We start from the raw sequence: 20,011 nt of genomic DNA, 5'->3' as shown, positions 1-20,011 counted from the left end.
AAGTGGTTTAGACTGCAGTGAACCAGGACCTACAGTCTGTACATTAGGTACCATGTGGTTCAGACTACAGTGAACCAGGACCTACAGTCTGTACACTAGGTACCATGTGGTTCAGACTGCAGTGAACCAGGACCTTCAGTCTGTACACTAGGTGTCAAGTGGTTCAGACAGCAGTGAACCAGGACCTTCAGTCTGTACACTAGTTGCCAAGTGGTATGGACTGCAGTGAACCAGGACCTTCAGTCTGTACACTAGGTGTCAAGTGGTTTAGACTGTATAGTGAACCAGGACCTTTAGTCTGTACACTAGGTGCCAAGTGGTTTAGACAGCAGTGAACCAATACAATTAGACCTGTTACAATTCAAGGTGCTTTTTCTGCCTCGACCTATAGCTGTTATATTATGACCGTCTGACTACTCGTCAGTAATTTACAAAACAAGACAGTTGATGAAATTATTCATTAATGTACCTGTATTGAAATACATCTAGAATCACTACGAACAATTTTCGTTTTTACTGTTAAAAGGAAGCATTCAGGATAAAGAGTCCCACCACTTTTCCACCATTTACAATGTACATGCATTAAAAAAGGACTGTGTAAGTAAAATTAGGATGATTTTGTTCTCTAGATCTATAGTCTTACAAAGATCTGGCCGTTGTGGGAGTTAAAACATTTTGAACTTATTCCTATTAATGGTGAAGAGTAACAAGATAACAAATGAGCTGGTAACACGGATAAGCTCCTTAGTTGCTTGATAACAAATTTTATAATGAAAAGTGTTTTGTTCATATAACTTTTTTTTTTAAGAAAATGACACATTTCAACAAGTCTTGATGGGTCACAAATAAAAGTTTGCACAAAGTAATACCATAGACAGTCAGTTATCAAGATTTCAAGGTTAGATACGTTTACAATCAATGAATTGGGTTCTGTTTATAGAAAAGTTTTAAAATAGACATTCATGAAGCATACTTTCTGGTTCTTAATGTAGTATTTAGTTAATAGACTATGTGTATGTCATTCCAGGGAAATATCTAATAATAGATATTCTCAGATCAAGAAATATCAAACTTGAATTAATTTACAGTGAATCTTTATTAAAGATTTTATATACAGGTAGCTTATCATATTGATTAGAAATTAGATAGAGTTTTTATCAATCAGTACATTATCATGTCAATAGAGTGATAACAGCTGGCATGCTATTTTCAATACATTTCGTACTTACAAATGTATCAATATTTTTACGCACTTGAGCATTTTGTAGCAAAGACCCAAATTTAAATTATTCCTAACATTTAATCATATTATTTTTTCCAAAAACGATGCAACATTTGAATATTTCTTCAGGTCGAAATATAGATAATTGGTGACATGTATTTAGACTATATGGTCGGCAGAGTTATGTCCCTTCTATACAATTACTAGTTAACACTATGTTACAAGATGTACTTTGCTGTCAGTGTATGTTTTAGAGTTTGTGTGCTATTTTGACTATTTTTAGCATATTTTTGTATACAGGATTTTGTTGAATTGAAAATATGTTATTACCAGATGGAAATAAATGTTGGTATAAAAATGAACCATGCTTTGTCATTTGAAAAACAAGAGTACCGCGGGGCGGAACAATATACGCCCGTCGAATGCCAGATAGTGTTATATACTTTCTTACATTGAAATAAGATCTGCATCATTCTAAGAGTGGTTAGCTGACATGCTAGAAAAAATGTAGGAGAAAATCTGCGGCCAAAAAACCAAATACTGAAATAAACAAAGGGCAATAACTTTTGCAAAAATCGTCGATTCATATTTCTTTTAAGGTAGAAACAACTTCATATCATGATTATTTAGCCTACTAAGTTGTAGGATGTAGGAGGAGACCTCCGGACAAAAAATCAAATACTGAAATGAACAAAGGGCAATAACTTTTGCAAAAATTGTCGAATCAAAATTGTTTTAAGGGAGACGCAACTTCATATCATGATTATAATGTACACCAAGTTTCAAAGAGATCGGTCGAAAAATGTAGGAGATTGCCGGACAAACAAAAGTTACAATTGACAGAAATTTTTGTTTACGTACGGCATCAATCCTCCAATTCTTATGAATTATTGAAAATAAACTCTTCAAGATGTTAAAGGATCGCTTTTTCAAAACTTTTGAAATTTTACATATTTGACACACCAATTTAACATGTTTATATACTCAAAAATACAAAACACATAAACAGCAAAACATTCCATATATTTTATTATTTTTTTCTAGAACATCGGTTCCAACAATGTGATAAAATGACACTTCGATGTGATATACAAAATGTATTTCTGTAGACGTACTTATTTTAGCGGACTCAAATTTTAGCGCATTGTCAAAGTTTAATAGATTAGCCCATTTATGAATTGGCGCATAAAGAAAATATGCAATATTCAAGAACTGCAATTGGCAAATTCGAAATTTAATGCAGTATTTAAAGTGTGAAAATCACAAAAATAAGACTACCGCTAAAATATGTACTTTTACAGTATATGAGTATGATTTCTGATAACAAGCATTTAAAAGAAATTATTGGAATATATTTACCATTCATACCATTTGAATCACATTTACCAATACCAGTATTCTTTTAACTTGTATCATTTTTTTTTTTTTAAATTCAAATCTCTGTGATGATTACAAAATGCGGTGATATTCGTCCATACTTGATCTAACTGTTTATTGTAGTATCTAGCTACATTGTCTAAACTCAAAACCACACACAAACCAACACTGTTAATAAAGGACAGATATATATATACACTCAATCCACAGCAACTTATCAAGGTGATAACAATTATACGTCTAAACATTGTAATTAAACCAAACAGTGAAACAATTCATACCATTGTGCTGATGTTTTAACTCATTTACCCCTGAAATTTCATAATGAACTATTCCATCCTTTCAATTGGAAGAGTTCAAATATCTCTCTAGGGGTGAATGAGTTAATTGAAAGATGACATGTAAACACAATCATGTTAGGAGACTTCAAACCCTAATATCAGTAATATCTAGATAAGTTACTTGATTGTGGCACCCTTAAGCTCTACTGCTAGTTTTATAGCACAAAAGATATTCTATAGCCAACATTAATGTTATGCATGTATGACCAACACTGCAACTAGAGAAACAACCCAGCCCCATCTTCCAGGCTCTGATATCAAGGTGTCAAAACTACCATCATTTCCTGCGTACTACTGTACCTGTATTAGAAGAATGCTTGCTGGAGCTAAAATGTAGCATTTTCGAAGCGAAATTCCAAGATAGCCTGCTCTAGAAAAATTACCCGCAATTAATATGCTGAAACAACTTACACAATGAAGGGGTAACTGGTATGTACACCATACAACATTTTTTTATTTAGTATTGTGTTTTAAAGAAAGCATCGTTAGCTCATTCTTATGATGATAAATTATATATCATGGGAGAGCACCATAAATACTAGAATACAATGAAGTACGCCTGATGAAGAATTCTGAATTTATCCAAGAGAAGATATTGTTTAATGTTGTTTTTGTTTTTTAATTACAAACATCTGGCTCTAGTGGGTTTTTTGACACATTCTTATAGGCTGTTCCACAAGATGGACCACAAAAGGCATATAAAATATTAACTTTATTCATTTTACAACAATTATGAAACAAGTTATGTCAACTTATATTAATCACTCTTGTTAGCCCAGATGTTAGCGCGCATAGGGTCTTAATGTGGGAGGAAACCGGAGTACCCGGGGAAAACCAACGTGGTCGGGCTGGTGACCCCATACCTTTTCACGTCTGATTGGGGAATCGAACCCCGGTCGCCTTGGTGAAAGGCAAGTGCACTATCCACTGCACCACCTAACCACAAAATGCATATTGAGATGCAATTAGAAGTACAGACCACGAGACATACATAGGAAGTGATGGAACAGTTCGTCATTGTAAATTATTTATTGTTGTTACCTAGCTGACTCGCTATATAAATGCATATTAATCAATTTCGACTGTTTCCCAGACAATTCACCAAACGAACTTTAGCTAATGTGTGCTACCGTAAAACTGTTGACCGTTCACCGTAAAACTGTTGACCGGTCACCGTAAAACTGTTGACTGGTCACGTGTTAGGTAATCGAATGCACCTATAATTACAAGCACCCCGATGATCAAGCATTTTTGGTACTGGATTGTTGACGGTCGTCTGTCGGTAGATCTAAACATCACAGTCGACTCTAAACATCACATTCGACATGGAACTTTTTGTTTTTCATTGGTCAAGTAACAAAACAATTGTTTCATGCCTTATCAGTCAACAGTCAAAACCATTTTCCCTCGGAGTTGGGACCCACCAGATGAACTGTTTTGACTGTTAACTGATAAGGCATGAAACAACTGTATATTATACCACACACTAGGGGAATGCTGTTTTCACGCTTAAAGCCACAATGTACAACTTTGTCAAGCAAAAGAGATTCCTTCAAATTAAACTACATTTAAAACAGTTCCACAATTTTGTCTCCAAAGCTATGCTCTTGACAGGTAATAATCTGCAAATTCAATTCCTTGCAACTACACATACTAGGAAATGTAATGATCTTGGTCCACATTGTTCAAACGAGATGTTCATGTACAGGGTATAAAGGTAATTTGTATTATATGGTGATCATATTTCTACAGCACCTGGTCACGTCAGTATAGTATACACGCATATATTTTACAGTGTAAACAAAATATACAAACAAACAAATTGCAAAACATATGACTATTGAAGCAAAAGTAACAAATAATATCGTTCAAACAAGATCTCGGTAAAACTAAAGCTGTACTGCAACAGTGACAAGCTTCACACACATCAAACATAGTAAAGATTTGATATTAAAATCAGAGAAGCACCATGTGAAAAAAATAATACAAACACAGAAATCCCATTAACTCATTCACCCCTGAAGACACATTTGAGCTCTTCCAATTCAAAGGTTGGAATAGTTCATTATGAAATTTCAGGGGTGAATGAGTTAAATATCAACTTACATCATCTCTAAAAATCACTTGCCGTACACTCGGACACTAACAGTTCCTTGTTCACCAATATTTAAATGTATAGGTTCTGACACTTCAACCATTGGTTGGTGTGTCTAGATCTATGTCAGTGCACTTTCGTTCGGAACGTTCAAGTTTTTATAAAGTTTCCCTTCAATCTTAAGAAATCAAAATATCCAGATTAGTGAGGTTTTACAGTATAAAATTGAAATAATTATTAAAATTTAAATTCCAAATAATTAACATGGAAAACAGTTTCCTGCATATCTTTTTAGAATAATCCTATCATTGTACCTTAATACACAATTTACTATACGTTCTGCAAGTAAATATTGCTGGGATATCATGATCTTTTTGTCTTTGCGTTATGGTACTTGCCTATACTACAAAATATACAATGTAGGACCTGCTGATATCCCTATCTAGTCACATGTAAAAAAGACACCAAGAGAAACATAAAATTAAGCCATTTAAAAATATCAATTCACTCGTCTAACCATAGCAGATCAAAGTTTTATCAAATATGTTTGGAAGATAGTGCCTACAGTCAAGATATAGTCTATACACTTTGTTCGTTGTAGACTTGGGTAAGCTTTATCCTGACTGAAGGCGCTATATATTCCCACCATATTAGTAGAAATTTTATCTCTTCTCATTCAATCTTAACATACACCATCTAAAAGTTCAATAATATCACAATAAGTTGTGGAAGACAATTGCAAAGTGAAGAGTAAAATACATAAGCATGCAGTACCGGATAAAAGCTTCAGAATAATGTTTTTACTTGTGATAAGCCAACGCTCAATGATAAGCCCATGCCCAGTAATAACCCTGCATTCAGCAATATGCCCATTTTAAGAAATAAGCGAATGCTTAGCAATAAGTCAATGCTCAGCAATAAACTTAGGCCCAGGGATACGCCAATGCTCATTGATAGGCCCACACCAAGTTAAACAGTTTCTTCAGGTTTAGCAAATTTGAGTAAAAGCTAGTTCATAAAACCCACAATAATAATCTCTGTATTTATTTGGAGAGTATCACAGTGGATTTGAAATAGGATCCGATTAAAACCAGAACTTTAAATGCCATTAATATGGAAAGTTCCACAGTGGAATTTTTTTAGATCTGATTTGAACCAGATTAACAGGTGTGGGTCATCACTGTGGAGAAATGCAGTCTGCATATATAGTGTCATATAAGGGAGAAAAAAACAATACTTGAGTAATCCCTTTCTAAGGACTAAGTTGCCGGAGAGAACTGATATAGGCATAGCCTGTTGTTCAATCCTATCTATATACCATCTTGAAAAAGATTTGTTGAAATGAAATGAAGTCAGGACTAAGTTCCTAGGCTTATCACAAGTAAAATTATTAAAACACAGTAATTATACACAAACCAAACTTTGTACACATCTCATTTAAATAAAATGTTATACTAAAAGAAATATGGTACAATTACTACATTGCACATCAAAAAATGCCATTGTCAGACAGAAATCAACAAATATACACAAAGATATTGGTACCGGTAAATGCTATTTATATTGAATAATTACCTGAAAAATTATCATTATTGCAACTACCTGGATAATACATGTTCTAAACATATTTAAAAGGCAGGTCAGGTACCCCACCCAGCAGTTGATGAGCTTTTTATGACTGGAATGGCTAACAATGAGCCTTCGATTTTGTCATGACATATTCCGAGGCTGCAGAGAGGAATCTATCGAAAGTAAAACCCTTGGATTTCAAAGATGTTTGAACATAAACATACCTACTCTGTTACCGCAACCCCAACAGAAAAAGGTTGTGTTTTTTTGTGAGAGGTCCAACTTTCACTATTTCTATGATACATACAATAATTTCTGCCATAGCTTTACTTTCTATGGCCACTTGATCAGAAATATGCCCACAAAAAAATTTAAACCCAAGAAATTTACCATCACAGCAAATCCATGAAAATTAGGAACAAGATTTTTACAGTATCGAACAATAAACCTATATTTCATAAATTCATTCGGCAGGAGTAGTAAAAACACAATTTAGTTCTGTATAAAAATTACAATTAGACTCTGCATTAATAACCATTGGAACAATACTAAAATCTCTTTGATAACATAGTTTTTCTATATATATTTTTCATATATGCCAACAGGATTTCTCTCAAATAAAATAGAATGGCTGGATTCTTGGTTACAAAAACATTTGCTATAAGCTATCCACTTAGGCCACATAATTTTTACAATTCCATTCATACATTGTCTTATAAATATATACAACTAATGCGTTCAAAAACAAAAATATAATTTGCCATTAAAATCAGTTGCAAAATGGTTGCTGACCAATTTTTTTGTAAAGTGTCAATTCTCGTAAAGTACCAATCCTTGCAAAGGCATGTGTGTAGCATAACTAGCAAATGTGAAATTTCACACATTTTTTTCGTACACAAACAACAACTGTGGTTTCCTCATTCACCACAATTCTTTACCAATTGATCAGTGTCGTTTTTAGAATAAGACATACATACATACATTAACAAGTATTGGTTACTATATCCTACTTGGCAAGAAAAGGTCAGCAGCCTCTAGACTTTCTCATTGCTTTATGTCAGTAAATGTAGGTTCGCTCACTTGATATTTCCAGACGGCAATTATCTACATGTATAAGCGAAGAAAATCTTGACTGTTAAAGTATCCCCTGATTTTTGTTTGGTATCTTTTGGGTAACTGTTCGATGCTAATGAATGTTTTTATTTCTTTATTTATTTGATCTTACTGTTTGAAACCATTTGAGCATAGTATTTATGGGATTAACATCCTTTTACCACTAAACCCTTTCACCCCTATGTAACTTTAGTAGACTCTACCATGCATTGATCTGGACGAGTCCATTTTGGTCTACAGAGGTGAAAGGGTTAATATTCTTTTGAAAATGGAATATATATAAGTAGAGATTATTTTTATTTCAAATGATTTCTTCATCGGTAAGGATCATTCTTCTACTGTGGTACTATATATTTATATGTAATGCCCCAAGTCTGATAAAGAATGTTATGCTGTTTTTATATAATATAATTTAAACCAAAATCATGTTACAAGATACTAAACAAGCCTATTCCGTCTTTGCGTATTGTAGAGTTATCTTCTCTTGGGAGCAAGTATTGATTGTTACGACATTGGTTTGTGCGAGAAAAATTGATGACGTTCCCCTCTCAAACCAATGATGTAACAATCAATACCTGCTCCCAAGAGAAGATAACTCTGCAATACGCAAAGACAAAATATCAATAGAGGGGTCTTCTAGGTTGGTTCAACATTTTGTATTGTATTTAATTTCTGTCTGTGTGATTAAAATTCTGTTTTAGTTCTAGAAAACCCCAAAGGCTGCATCTCATCAGTTTGGGTATACAGCTTACCGGCAGCTTAAATTTTTCGTGGATTTTTTCCATGTCACAGCAAAAATGTTTCGTCTATGAATACGCCGCTGAATTATACTAAAGATATATATGTCCTGATGCATATTTATAAACATATGTAAATCATCCGACTTGGTAGGAACCACTGTATCATCTCTGCTTGTAAAAATATTTCTTAAATTCCTGATAAATATTTAATTAAATCTGCATATTAAATTGAAATATAAAAACCTTTCTTTTTTTTTAAACTACCAATACAAGCGCACTAGGGGACTTGGATCAAACAGCATAATCATATTTAACAAAATATCAATCAGCAGTAAGCTTAATGTTAGGACATGATAATGAAAGCCATGATGAAGATATCAGAAATATATCTGCTGTATTTATCTGGCAATAAGCCCATGCCTGGTAATAAGCCCACCATTATCAAATTGAATTCAATAGAAATGGCAACAATTTCGTTGTCCTGTAATAAGCCCGGGCATGGCCTACTTTTGAGTCACAGAATATATGTTATGTTGGCCAGCTTGGCTTATTTCAGGAAAAATACAATATTGCATTATTAGAACCATTCATCTATATGGCACATTGATCATGAGCAGTAATACCTGGCGAGACACAAGGAGACACTTGTATCTGTGTTTTACTAGTGACTAGCATGTGCCTTGTGTCAAATATACCCCCATGTCAACTTTTGTACACACGTGTCATCTGTACAAGTAAAGAAAACATTTCTGTGTAACATATTGATGGACAAAATCCAGGTTTATTTTAACAACAAGGCCCAAATTGATGAATATTCCTCAACTGAAAGTTTTCCAAAAGAAAATATTACTGGATATTAGGGAAAATTTCCTTACTATATATATATTTTTTAATTCTAGCCATGCTTTCCAAAGGGAAAACCTAAGTTACGGAATTTAATGCCACCCAATGGGAAAACTTTATGCTTTGGAATTAACTAAATGTTCTTGAAACTGGGGCCTGGGCGTATTAGAGGTAAAACAATCATATATTCAAGCTGCAATAAGACCAGGAGACAACAAATATTTTCTGATTCTGAGCAGGGGAGTGGAATGAACAACGAGATAGCATTTGTAGGTAGTTCTACTGAATGACAATATATGTTAATGGCTTATGGCTTATTACCAGGCATGGGCTTATTGCCAGGCATGGGCTTATTACCAGACATGGGCTTATTGCCAGGCATGGGCTTATTGCCAGGCATGGGCTTATTGCCTTCAATGTATTACCTTATACAGACACATTGTAATAAACGTTATCTACAGCAGCCTAGGAAGCGAAGGCATGGCCACAGCAGGAATGTTATAGTTACCAGGTCTAAGACCATCTGTCTTTGATATAATTATGGAAGTTCATCAACTACAACAAACATGTTATTTATTCAATCGAGAATCTAAACCAAAATGACATTCTAACATCAGTTTTAGTGTGAGTCAACAAAAAAATTTCAAATGTTCCGAATTTTCATGCTAACAATTTTTCCGTGAAAAAGATATATATTACGGAATAACTATCAAATTCATCCATCCTTACCATAGCTCTTTCTACTATGGTCACTTGACCGGAAATCTACAAATAATAGATCCTGTAAAATTGACTGTTTTAGCGAATCCCCTAAAAACAAAAGATCGGGAAAAAAAATAAAAAAAATACAGCATTGCTTTGGTTTATTCATGTGATAAAAACTTTTGACTAGGAGAATACTGTCTGATTGTATTAAAAGTCACAGTCTTTCCAATCCTTTATTATAAGTTTTAATAATCAGTCCGGTGATAACTGATATACATGACCAATATCCACATCATCTGTGAATGTCAATATGTTTAATTAAAAATTCCCATAATGCTTTGCAGAACAGAATTTAATATACGGATACCAGTATACAATTTTACAATGAATTCACTTCTGCAGATTATCTCTAAACATTTCAGATTAATGACAAAGTTTCGGAGGAAAAGACTGTACTTACATTAACAATATCCTAATAAAGGCATTAAATTTCAATTTTATCTGGTAAAATTGAGTGAATAATAAATCTTAAAATAATACAGTATCAACAAAAGTGAAATCTTCCATACGTAAAAATTTGACAAAGCTTATCCCTATTCAACCAAAACTTTCCAATCTTCATGACTAAATTTCAATCCGAAGTAAAATTTGTGTACACTTCCCGTTAGCATGCCTCCGAGTCCGAAGCCTCCGAATTGTCCTGTCGTTCCTGGTGGTTGTGGAACCTTCCAATCAAAAGTGACAACCTTTTCCTCCAATTCCACATTGACTCGCACTTTACCATTGGACAGATCTTCGAGGTCAAAGGTCAGCAAAGATCCCTTCTTCATCTCCGGCAGCTTTATCTTCATTTCTTGTCCATCAACAAAGACAAACCCTATCAATAAACGCAGGTCAAGGTTAAAGTCAAAATTCTGCATGACTGGGCTGTGCTGGGCGTTCTTCACAGAAAGCAAGCGGATAATACGAAACGATATCAAGGGCTTGAGAGATTGTCCTTCATTTCTTGGACATTTCTCTTGGACGTTTTGTTTTGATTGAAAGATAGGTCACAGTACAGGCTAACTGTTAACAGAAGTTCAGAGGAAACTATTCGCTCGGGAGCACATATTTTAACAGCATGATATAATAAGGAAGTACGGTATATCGGAATATGTTTATTAATTTCATAACATACTCTACTTGCATTGTTTTATTTTCGAATGCTTCTGTTCATGACCACATAATAAAATACCAACATGGAGACTGAATGCGTTCTCTGGCATTGGTTGGCTAACCACAAAACGATGTCAGTACTTTTTATGAATGGAATGTAAAGCTAGGTTGTGCGGCAAAAGCATCTGCTTACGTTTGAAGAATTTAGATTCAAATTTCAGACACCTGGTGGGGTGACCATTGCAGGGGCAATTCTACTTTAAGTAGACATCGTAGTATACTCGATCCCCTAGACACCTGCATTACCTAATGTGTTAAACGATAAATATGTCAGAATGACACGAAAGTCACCCCATCATTCTGTATGATCATTTTCCGATAAAGCATTGACCAAGCTACAACGGATATATTTCCACCTGTCAATCAAAATGGTCTAACGATGACCAGGTGTAAAGACATACACGCTGTTCAGATAGCCATGCCAACACATGGAATTAATAGGAAAGCATGTCACAAATATAATGTTAGCGTTGACCGACACCTCGAATACGGGGAGATCTGCGCGCTGACTAGGTCACCTGGCATGGGCAAAACAGGTAATTGGAATATAAAGATGTTGTTTTCACAACAATAAGTTTCAGAAAAGATTCAATCTTATATACGGATAAATCTTTCACTTTTTTAGTTGTTATGAAATACACTTTTCCAAGTAGTTTTCTGATCGTCTGCAAATCCGACTGAATCGGTCTTCGATATCTGCAGAGTGTGTATGCTTAAAGGCAGTCACTCAACAGGTCCGACGAGGACGGCCAACAGTCGAATTTGCGAGACATGAAGAACACCAAACAATCGTAAGTTCAGCAATTCTCCTTTGAAAAGAAAAGATCAGAATGTATTTTGCTGTTTTGAGCGCGTTAATATTTATTTTTCCAACTCAAACTGTTATCATTATCGGTTCAATTCGCATGGATGTCGTCACCTTGTAAATTCCTGCCAGTTAATAGTATCACGCGACCTTGACTCTTTGCGGTACACAAACTTGCGAACTTCGCCATTTTACCTACGTCATTTTGACACATTCCTACTGTCAAGATTGAATAGTTCAGCATGATTTTACCCAAGAACGGCATTTTAAACCCAGAGTGCTAAATACAATGCAATTCTTCGTTATGTTTCCCCATACATGGTATTTATCAATTCACAATGGAACGTCCTGAAAAGTTGGGCCTACTTTACTAGAGTTTATTTATCCGATTCTATCGTATAATATGACCTAAACTTGCAACTTTTCGTAATTGTTAAATTGGCAATGCAATCAGGGGGATATTCAACAAAATTTAGCAGTTTATTGCTCCGAGCATATTTCAAAACATTTCCTCGAAATATTTACGATAAATGGTCGCGACCAAGGACTGGTTTTGGATTGTTCTTGAGTATCTTGTACACCCCTTTCTTGACACTTCATTTTTCCTTAAAAAAGGAAATGTGCACTATACACAAATATTAACAGTAGTCGTTGGTCAGACATGAAATATCTAAAGCAACCAATGGCAATTTATAATATAACAGTTTACCCCTTCAGGAACAAAGGTGCCTGATTCATACTCGGAACATATTTAGGTTATATGTAATTCCCCGTGTGAAATTTGGAACGCCTTTAGGTTTTATGCTATTCCTATTTGAAAAGGAAATCAACATCCGAGTTATCCAAGAGCTTGTAATTAGCGCCTAGTATATTCCGACAGAAGCACACACTTAACAGCCCAAGACAACAGAGGTCAAAATCTGGGACTGAAACCGAAATGAATGGTCCCCACTGGGGTTCCCCCAGGGGTGACTAAAAAGTTTCAAACTTATAAGGTTTTAAGGGTAATGTTGACGATGGACGCTATTACCATAGCATAAGCACACCACCAGCAGTTCAAGCAAGGTGAGCTTATCAAAAAGAGTTTAAACCAAGAAATCTCCCTTTGTACGAACACCTTAGCTATACTGATGCCTTAATGAATTCCTGCCATTCAGCATACCAAGATTTAAAGGTTGGAAAACAGTGTATATATCTTCAAGCTGTGCTGTATCTTTGAGCAAGATACTTTACTCCGCTTGTTCCAGTCTACTCAGCTGTAAATGAGTATGTGGTTGGGCAGTGCTAGAATTGTTGAATGCTAGCTATGAGCGCCGAAATGGCAGCATCAGCTGTATGCTCCCCAGGGAGTTTAGACAGATATTGGCTGGTTGCAAAGGCCCTTGAACCACGGATAATAATTTGTGAACCGCTTTGAGTAGACCTACGAACTACGTTGAGATAAAGCAGTATATAAGAACCTCAAAATATTATTATCATTATTACAGGCAAACTGAGCCTAGTAATGACTAGGGGTGTAGGAAATGGAAATTCAAACTTGGGATTTTCAAATGGGAGCAAAACCCTCAGCAAGCCTGGGGTTTTACTCAATCTGAAAATCCCTTGGATAGAATTTCCCTATCCCACACCCTGTGGCATGAAAAAGTGTTACATTAATTTTTATTCAAATTTCAGAAGCCCTTTGTGAGTTACCTGACTTAGTAACCAGAATGGCGTCATCCTGTTGTAGTGTGTCAGTGTTGCTGTTGTCGAGACTGAGGCCAACGCTGTCGAACGGTGACGTCTCCCCCATGGAGATGACCTTGAAGGTGATGGGGTGGCCAGGTACACAGGAACTGGTACTGGAATACAGGACCATGGTGTCGCCAGTCCCATTCCTCGTGGCAATTTTATTGTCGTAACACACTGCGTAGCTAGGACAACCTGTTGACCATTCTGGAACAGAAGACAAAAAGAAACACTTACAACAAGACACGCATCCATGCCAGGTAGAAATATCTATATAAGCCATGTCCTTTACAAATCTAACGATAGATTTCGAATGTAGATAAAATGATTTTGAACCAGAATTTTGAAAAAACAACCTATTGACCATTCTGGAATAAAAGACAAAAGGGAACACTAACAACAAGTCACACCAGGTACTTGTTAAATGTGTGATCTGTACCTTAAATACATCCATGCCAGCTGGGAGCAATATTTATATAAGCCAACTCCTTAACTACTTAAAGGATAAATTTCCACTGTAGATGAAATAATTTTTATCTAGAATTGTACCTTAGCCCGACACTTGACGAGTGTGTGCAAACAAAAACTGGTTTAAATGTGAGGAATCAGAAGTGGGTAGCCTCATTAAATATGCGTAAACAAAGAACCCTGAAAGCAAACTGTTCAAAACAATGCAGAACCAATATTCGGGGGATGTGCAAACAATGCAAAGGCAACGCAATTGACATTCAATGATACAGCTGATAAAAAATAGTGCATTAATAAAATGGATTGTTTTCAGACAAGATTCGTTTTTTAAAATAAACTCAGGAATGATTTATGAATAGTTCTTAACACTGACAAAACAATCTTCTACTTTTTTATATGGGTACATATAACCACAGAAATTTCAATGCTCGTGCGATTTTTTCCTTAAGCCTGAATGATTGTTTTATTATGCTATATAATAGCAATGATTGCTGAGAGTAACCTGTATACCAGGCAATAATTGCCCAGTGAAACTTTCGCCTTTTGCCCATAGTATCAATTTTCGCCCGGTGTAAATTTTTGCCCTTCAAATCTAATTACTATGTACATTAAGTTGTTGACCTATATATGCTGTAATAATAAATTCACCCTCATCACAGAGGGCGCAAAAGTCGAAAATGTCCCGGTATACAGTATTTGAGACAAAAGATCGCGACCTGACACATGGTTACTTACCGTAGTGTGGAATTGTCGTTTGTGCCATACACGGTACACTTGAAACGCTCCACGGCCAACTGCTGTTGTTGTTGCTGCTGCGGCAACTGACACGGAATGAGTAAGGGGTGTTGGTGTTGAGGTTTTTGACGGTGTAGCAAGTATTCGGGCCCGTGTACGCTGTGTGGAATGTTGGACTGGACGAGGTTTTGGCATTACCTAAACAATACTGTAAACAGAACTCGGACACTTCCAGTTCGTCATCGACCTGCATCAGATGAAATAATATACAATGGTTGAAAACACAGCAACCAACACTTATCAAACTTTTTTTTTTTACGTTTTAATTTATATTGAAATGTTCTTTCCATATAAGTATATGAAGTGTAACCGGAGAAAGGAATATGCAACGTCCAGACTGGGACCTCTGAACTCTTAAGACAGATGCTCTACCAATCTAACAATTGAGCTACCTGCTACCTGGTCGTAGACAATCTACCAAGCCCAGTTCCAATATATCAGCCCCCTCCCCTTCCAAATATTTTATTTCGCCACCGAATATATGTATGTTTCCAGGTAGCCCGACCTACCCTAGTTTTTACCTCCGACCCTAACAATTTTATTTCAATTGTACGCGCTCTATCCAGTGTTGGGATAACTTGTCCACCGTATGCAAACGTTATGGACGAACAAGCAAGGTAATTTTATACATCCCCTCTCTACTTGTAACTTTAAATTTAAACCCCCTCTTATTATTTAAAAGACCTAAAACAAATGTAGCGGTTTTTTGTATTTTTTGAAATTAGCCCCCCCCTCTAAAAAAAACAATAATAAAATAAAATATAATTCTTGACCGACTTTCCCTATATATTTTTTTAATCATGTTACTTAAAACATATAAATGTTATTTTTTGCCTAATAAAGGGTCCTTCAAGTAGGTAAAATACTAATTCTTCTGAATGTCTTTCTATATTTTCATAACATATCATCCCACTCCGAATGAAGAAACAGAACTAAAGCAAATAAAACAGATAATGATAAAACAGTTTGTATATATAATAGATACAGTAATATTTCTCTTCAACATTCAACATATGTAACTGTACATGTATCAATAAATGATCCCACTATCTGGCTAAAGTCTACTTCCTCAAACAGAAAAACCAAAATTAACTTTTGTATTTCTGACCTCTATCCATTTGACGAGAATGCCCCCGGGACGTTCAATGGTGTCTGTGATCTGTATGGGACTACGCTCCAGGACCCTGCCTTCTTGTGCGATCAACTCGGACAGTCTGTCCCCGAGACATTTATCCAACTCCACGCTGATACAGGGAACGTCACTCAAGTGAGGCACAGCTGGTACACTGTAAATATATTCCATCATTTTCATAAATTCTTTCTGCGGAATGTCGTTGATAAAATACAGGAAATTCCTGAAAAATTTGCCTTCCAGATGGTGATATTCTCAAACAAAGACTTAAAAATGAATAATTCCTGTTTCCTTACCCCAGCCTACAAGAAACAGCTTCTGTTTTCATCAGTTTCAATAAATAATAAGGCTGAGTATTGCAAGCAATCTTTGTTTCCCGACCTCCAGACAAAATTTGGTATCACAATTGAACTTTGAGACACAGAACTGTTCAACCCTGTAGTATAGTGTAACACCAGAACAAATTTCCTCATGAGACACTTTGTCATGCCAAGACTAGGTACTTCTATAAAATGAAACAAAAAATGCCTGTAAATCTTATCCTTTTCTTTTTGGAAACTCTCACCGTTAATAGGTCGCCTTCTGTCAGAGGATCACAATCTAAGTTCTATCCTTCATCAAATCTACAAAAAAAACATTTAATACAAACAGTACCTGTTAAGTGCTCTTGTGTCAGGATTGTCTTTTAACTGGACCATTCGTTCGATCTTCTGTGTCGGATCACCAGACAAAATGGAACCACCTGTATCAGAAAGCGAAAGGAAACTTAAAATATGACTTGTCTACTGAATCAGTTCTGAAGGGGTTTTAATGTACAGATGTAATTACAAAAGGTTCACACTATTTGAATAACTTAAAAAAAGCAATGCCAATATTTTATATTTTCAAAATTTTATGAAAGTGGAAATGTTCACATTTTTTTGCTAATTTGTATATAGATTATAAAGATTACCGGTATATATATAGATATATAGGATATATACTGTAGATATCTGTTGCATTGCCCACACAAAAACATCCCCACTGTGATCTGTTTAAAGAGTCATAATGTGAACTCTCCCATACGCAAAAATATCCAATTTTACATCAGCAAAACTTTCGATGATTTGGGAGATCTATACCAAAAATCAGCACATGTCAAAAACAATATGGTGATCGCAAGTTTTGTCTCTTGATGAAGAACACATCTCAAGAAAAAGTAGTTTTAAAACCTCCAGAACAATTATAGCTAATTAGTATTTAATCAAATTAACAAGATTTTTGAATAAATATTTTTTCCATAATGCACTCTTGATTATTATTATTATTACCGGGTAGAGGGTGGTGTATTGCATTTTTAAAAGGCCAATTTAATTTTTTTGTGTAACTGACCTTCGTCCATCACTCGTGAAGCAGCGTCCATCCCCTGGTTAATCATATCTTTACACTGACTGAGAGGTACGGATGCTGACTTCTCTATCTTGTCCACCTCCTTTTTCAGAGTGGTCAGTCGCTCATCCAGTGCCTGGTCAATGGCTTTCTTCAGGGTCTTGAAATGTGCCTCTAAATCTGACTTCGACTTGTCAGCACTCTGATGGACCTGAAGATTTCAAATATTACTATACTCAATATCTGTTTATCATTATATTAGTTTAGTTTCCGATAGAGAGTGACAATCCAACTTTTTTTTTATATACACGTAACAGTTATCGGAGAGGTGTTATCTTTGGAAAGTTATGTCACACTGTATTTCTTCAAAACTTCTACAAAGACAATGATAGGATACAATCCTTTTAAGAGAGTTTGGACATGTTGAAAATAAAAACCGTAATGTTGGAAAATATGTAACTAAAATTTCCTGACTATGAAATATATATATACTATTTTTTTTTAGAGTTTAAATACATACATAATATGTAATATATAAATGTAACAGAGGTCATTATTTTTCAATGCCTCCGCTAGGAGTCGAACCCGGGACATCTGATTTACTAGACCTACGCTCTACCAAATGAGCTAAAGAGAAATTCTCCCTAGCTGAGCCGGCTAGCGTTTTGTGCCAGGGTGACATAAAAATTTATATAACCCTTTAATTTCACCACTGTAGACCATAATGGACTCATCCATATCAATGTATGGCAAGGTCTTCTAAAGTTACATAGGGGTGAAATTGTTAATGCTGTAATGTGAATGGGAAAAGCCACAACACGTTCTTTAAGATGGGACAAAAAAGTTGTTCTATATAATGGCCTAGTTCTATAGACTATACTGGAAATAGAGAATAATAACGTGCCAAATAACTCAAGCTGCATTACCTGATCGTGTGCCTCGTCCAATGAGTGGAGCAGTTCTGACAACTGTACTTTCTGTGTGTGGGCACCCTCCATAATGTCCACGACATTTCTTATCAGTTCTTCAGCCATGGTCCCTTCAGATCAGGTAACTGAAAATAGTGAGACACTAGTACAAACAGTTTCTTTCGGGGTTCCCAAGTCAATATACATAAAACTGATACATGTATAAAATGTCACAGACCCAAAGAGTCTGCAAATTATTCATCTATATTTGGAAAACAGCTGAACAACCTCAGGCGGAAAAAAAAATGTTGTTTGTTTGTTTCCAGTTATATATAGGCCTACCTACCCTAATTTGTGTGCCTACCCTAATTTGTGTGCCTACCCTAAACAGTTTTTTGGCAATTTTATAGGAAGTAATGTTAAAGTTGAGCTAACTCTCCTTTTTTAAATTGATAAATATTTTTGAAAACTTACCTACCTATAGTACCCTATCTTTTCATCCATGGAACAGGAAACAAACATGTGTTTTTTTGCTTGGCCTGGGTCTTTAGTTAGCATTTTTGTTTTTCTAGAAGATATATATGTTTCTCTTCAAAAACCTTAAAGGCCCTTTTCTTGTTGGTAAAAAAACATTCATTGTCACAATTTTTATTTTTATTTAACCAACCGTCACCAGTACGTAAGTTAAGTAACTTATGTTTAATCAAATAAAATAAAATCTTTTTCTGTAAAAATATAGTCACGCCTCTGCACAATAATACAAATCTATAATCAGTTTATTTTAATCCCCACTTTGCATTTGTCAGTATGAGATAAAAATCTTGTGGAAACAAGGATTGCTCAGAGAAGCGCAGAGGTTATCGCGAACTTATCGGGTATTTTAAAGTTATCGAGCTGAAAGTCAGTGATGCATGCAAAATCACATCAGCAGCCGACAAAGACCTTTATCATCTCTTAAACGGCAATCATTTGAAACAGCCAAAGCAAAGTCAAATTAAGCATGCATTGCAATAAAAACTTACTATTGTTTAAAAACTGTTCTAAGTTATTGGTAATGTCAGCAAACTCCTGTCTGCATCTCATCTGTGTGGCTGTAGTGTCTTGTAGGAAGCTGCCATTCGGTCTCGCGGAATCCCGTTTTCAAGTGGGGCTTGCCTAAAGTCAGGAATGCACGCGATCGCGTCGGTGATTTAGTGGGGATTTGCCTGAATTAAGTTATCATGTGTCCTTCATATATTGTTTTATTTTCATTCGAAAGCAATCTGAGTGATTGGGTTTATATTTACCTTCTAATAGTTTCTATTACAATGGGAAATGATGAAAATGAACATGAAAAACAAGGCCCGGAACGATTCTCAGACGGAGTCCATATTGCTGAGCTTGAACAGCAAGATATTGATGGTTCGCCAAGGAGCTATATTTTGTTGAAAATGACAGAAGCAAAAGACCATTCGGGCATTCCCTTATAATTTTCGTGTGTCTACCGTCATGCAAATTTTTCTTCAAAACGTATAATTCCATTGTGATTTGCGTTATAATTTTGAACGTTTTGGGATTCATTGCGTCATTTACTTTCACGATGGAGAG

At 35.4% G+C, this 20,011-nt stretch overlaps 1 protein-coding gene across 1 annotated transcript; it reads right to left on the bottom strand.

Annotated features, from left to right (window-relative positions):
• Window positions 1–8,297: 8,297 nt before the first annotated feature.
• LOC110446153 (cytokine receptor-like factor 3) lies at window positions 8,298–19,547 on the bottom strand. The gene is made up of 8 exons (XM_021491154.1): window positions 19,447–19,547; window positions 18,443–18,570; window positions 17,520–17,727; window positions 16,803–16,890; window positions 16,125–16,302; window positions 14,957–15,203; window positions 13,718–13,960; window positions 8,298–10,882 (listed from the first exon to the last, which is right to left on the bottom strand). Exons 2-8 carry the CDS (start codon window positions 18,548–18,550, stop codon window positions 10,599–10,601), a joined length of 1,356 nt encoding a protein of 451 aa, XP_021346829.1. The 5' UTR covers window positions 18,551–18,570; window positions 19,447–19,547; the 3' UTR covers window positions 8,298–10,598.
• Between the last annotated feature and the right edge of the window lie 464 nt (window positions 19,548–20,011).

This window comes from Mizuhopecten yessoensis, unplaced genomic scaffold (assembly GCF_002113885.1).
Source record: "Mizuhopecten yessoensis strain PY_sf001 unplaced genomic scaffold, ASM211388v2 scaffold2597, whole genome shotgun sequence".
Classification (NCBI taxonomy): Eukaryota; Metazoa; Mollusca; class Bivalvia; order Pectinida; family Pectinidae; genus Mizuhopecten; species Mizuhopecten yessoensis.
Note: the sequence above shows the minus strand (reverse complement) of the source record. Positions and strands in the feature narration are given on the sequence as shown.

Excerpts from the sequence above, each read along its gene's own strand:
- LOC110446153 (XM_021491154.1), bottom strand. The coding sequence starts at position 18,550 with ATGGCTGAAGAACTGATAAGAAATGTCGTGGACATTATGGAGGGTGCC. Across the intron at positions 16,303-16,802 it reads GACACAAGAGCACTTAACAG|TGTACCAGCTGTGCCTCACT; the intron begins GTACTGTTTGTA and ends ATATATTTACAG. Across the intron at positions 13,961-14,956 it reads AACGACAATTCCACACTACG|AATGGTCAACAGGTTGTCCT; the intron begins GTAAGTAACCAT and ends CTTCTGTTCCAG.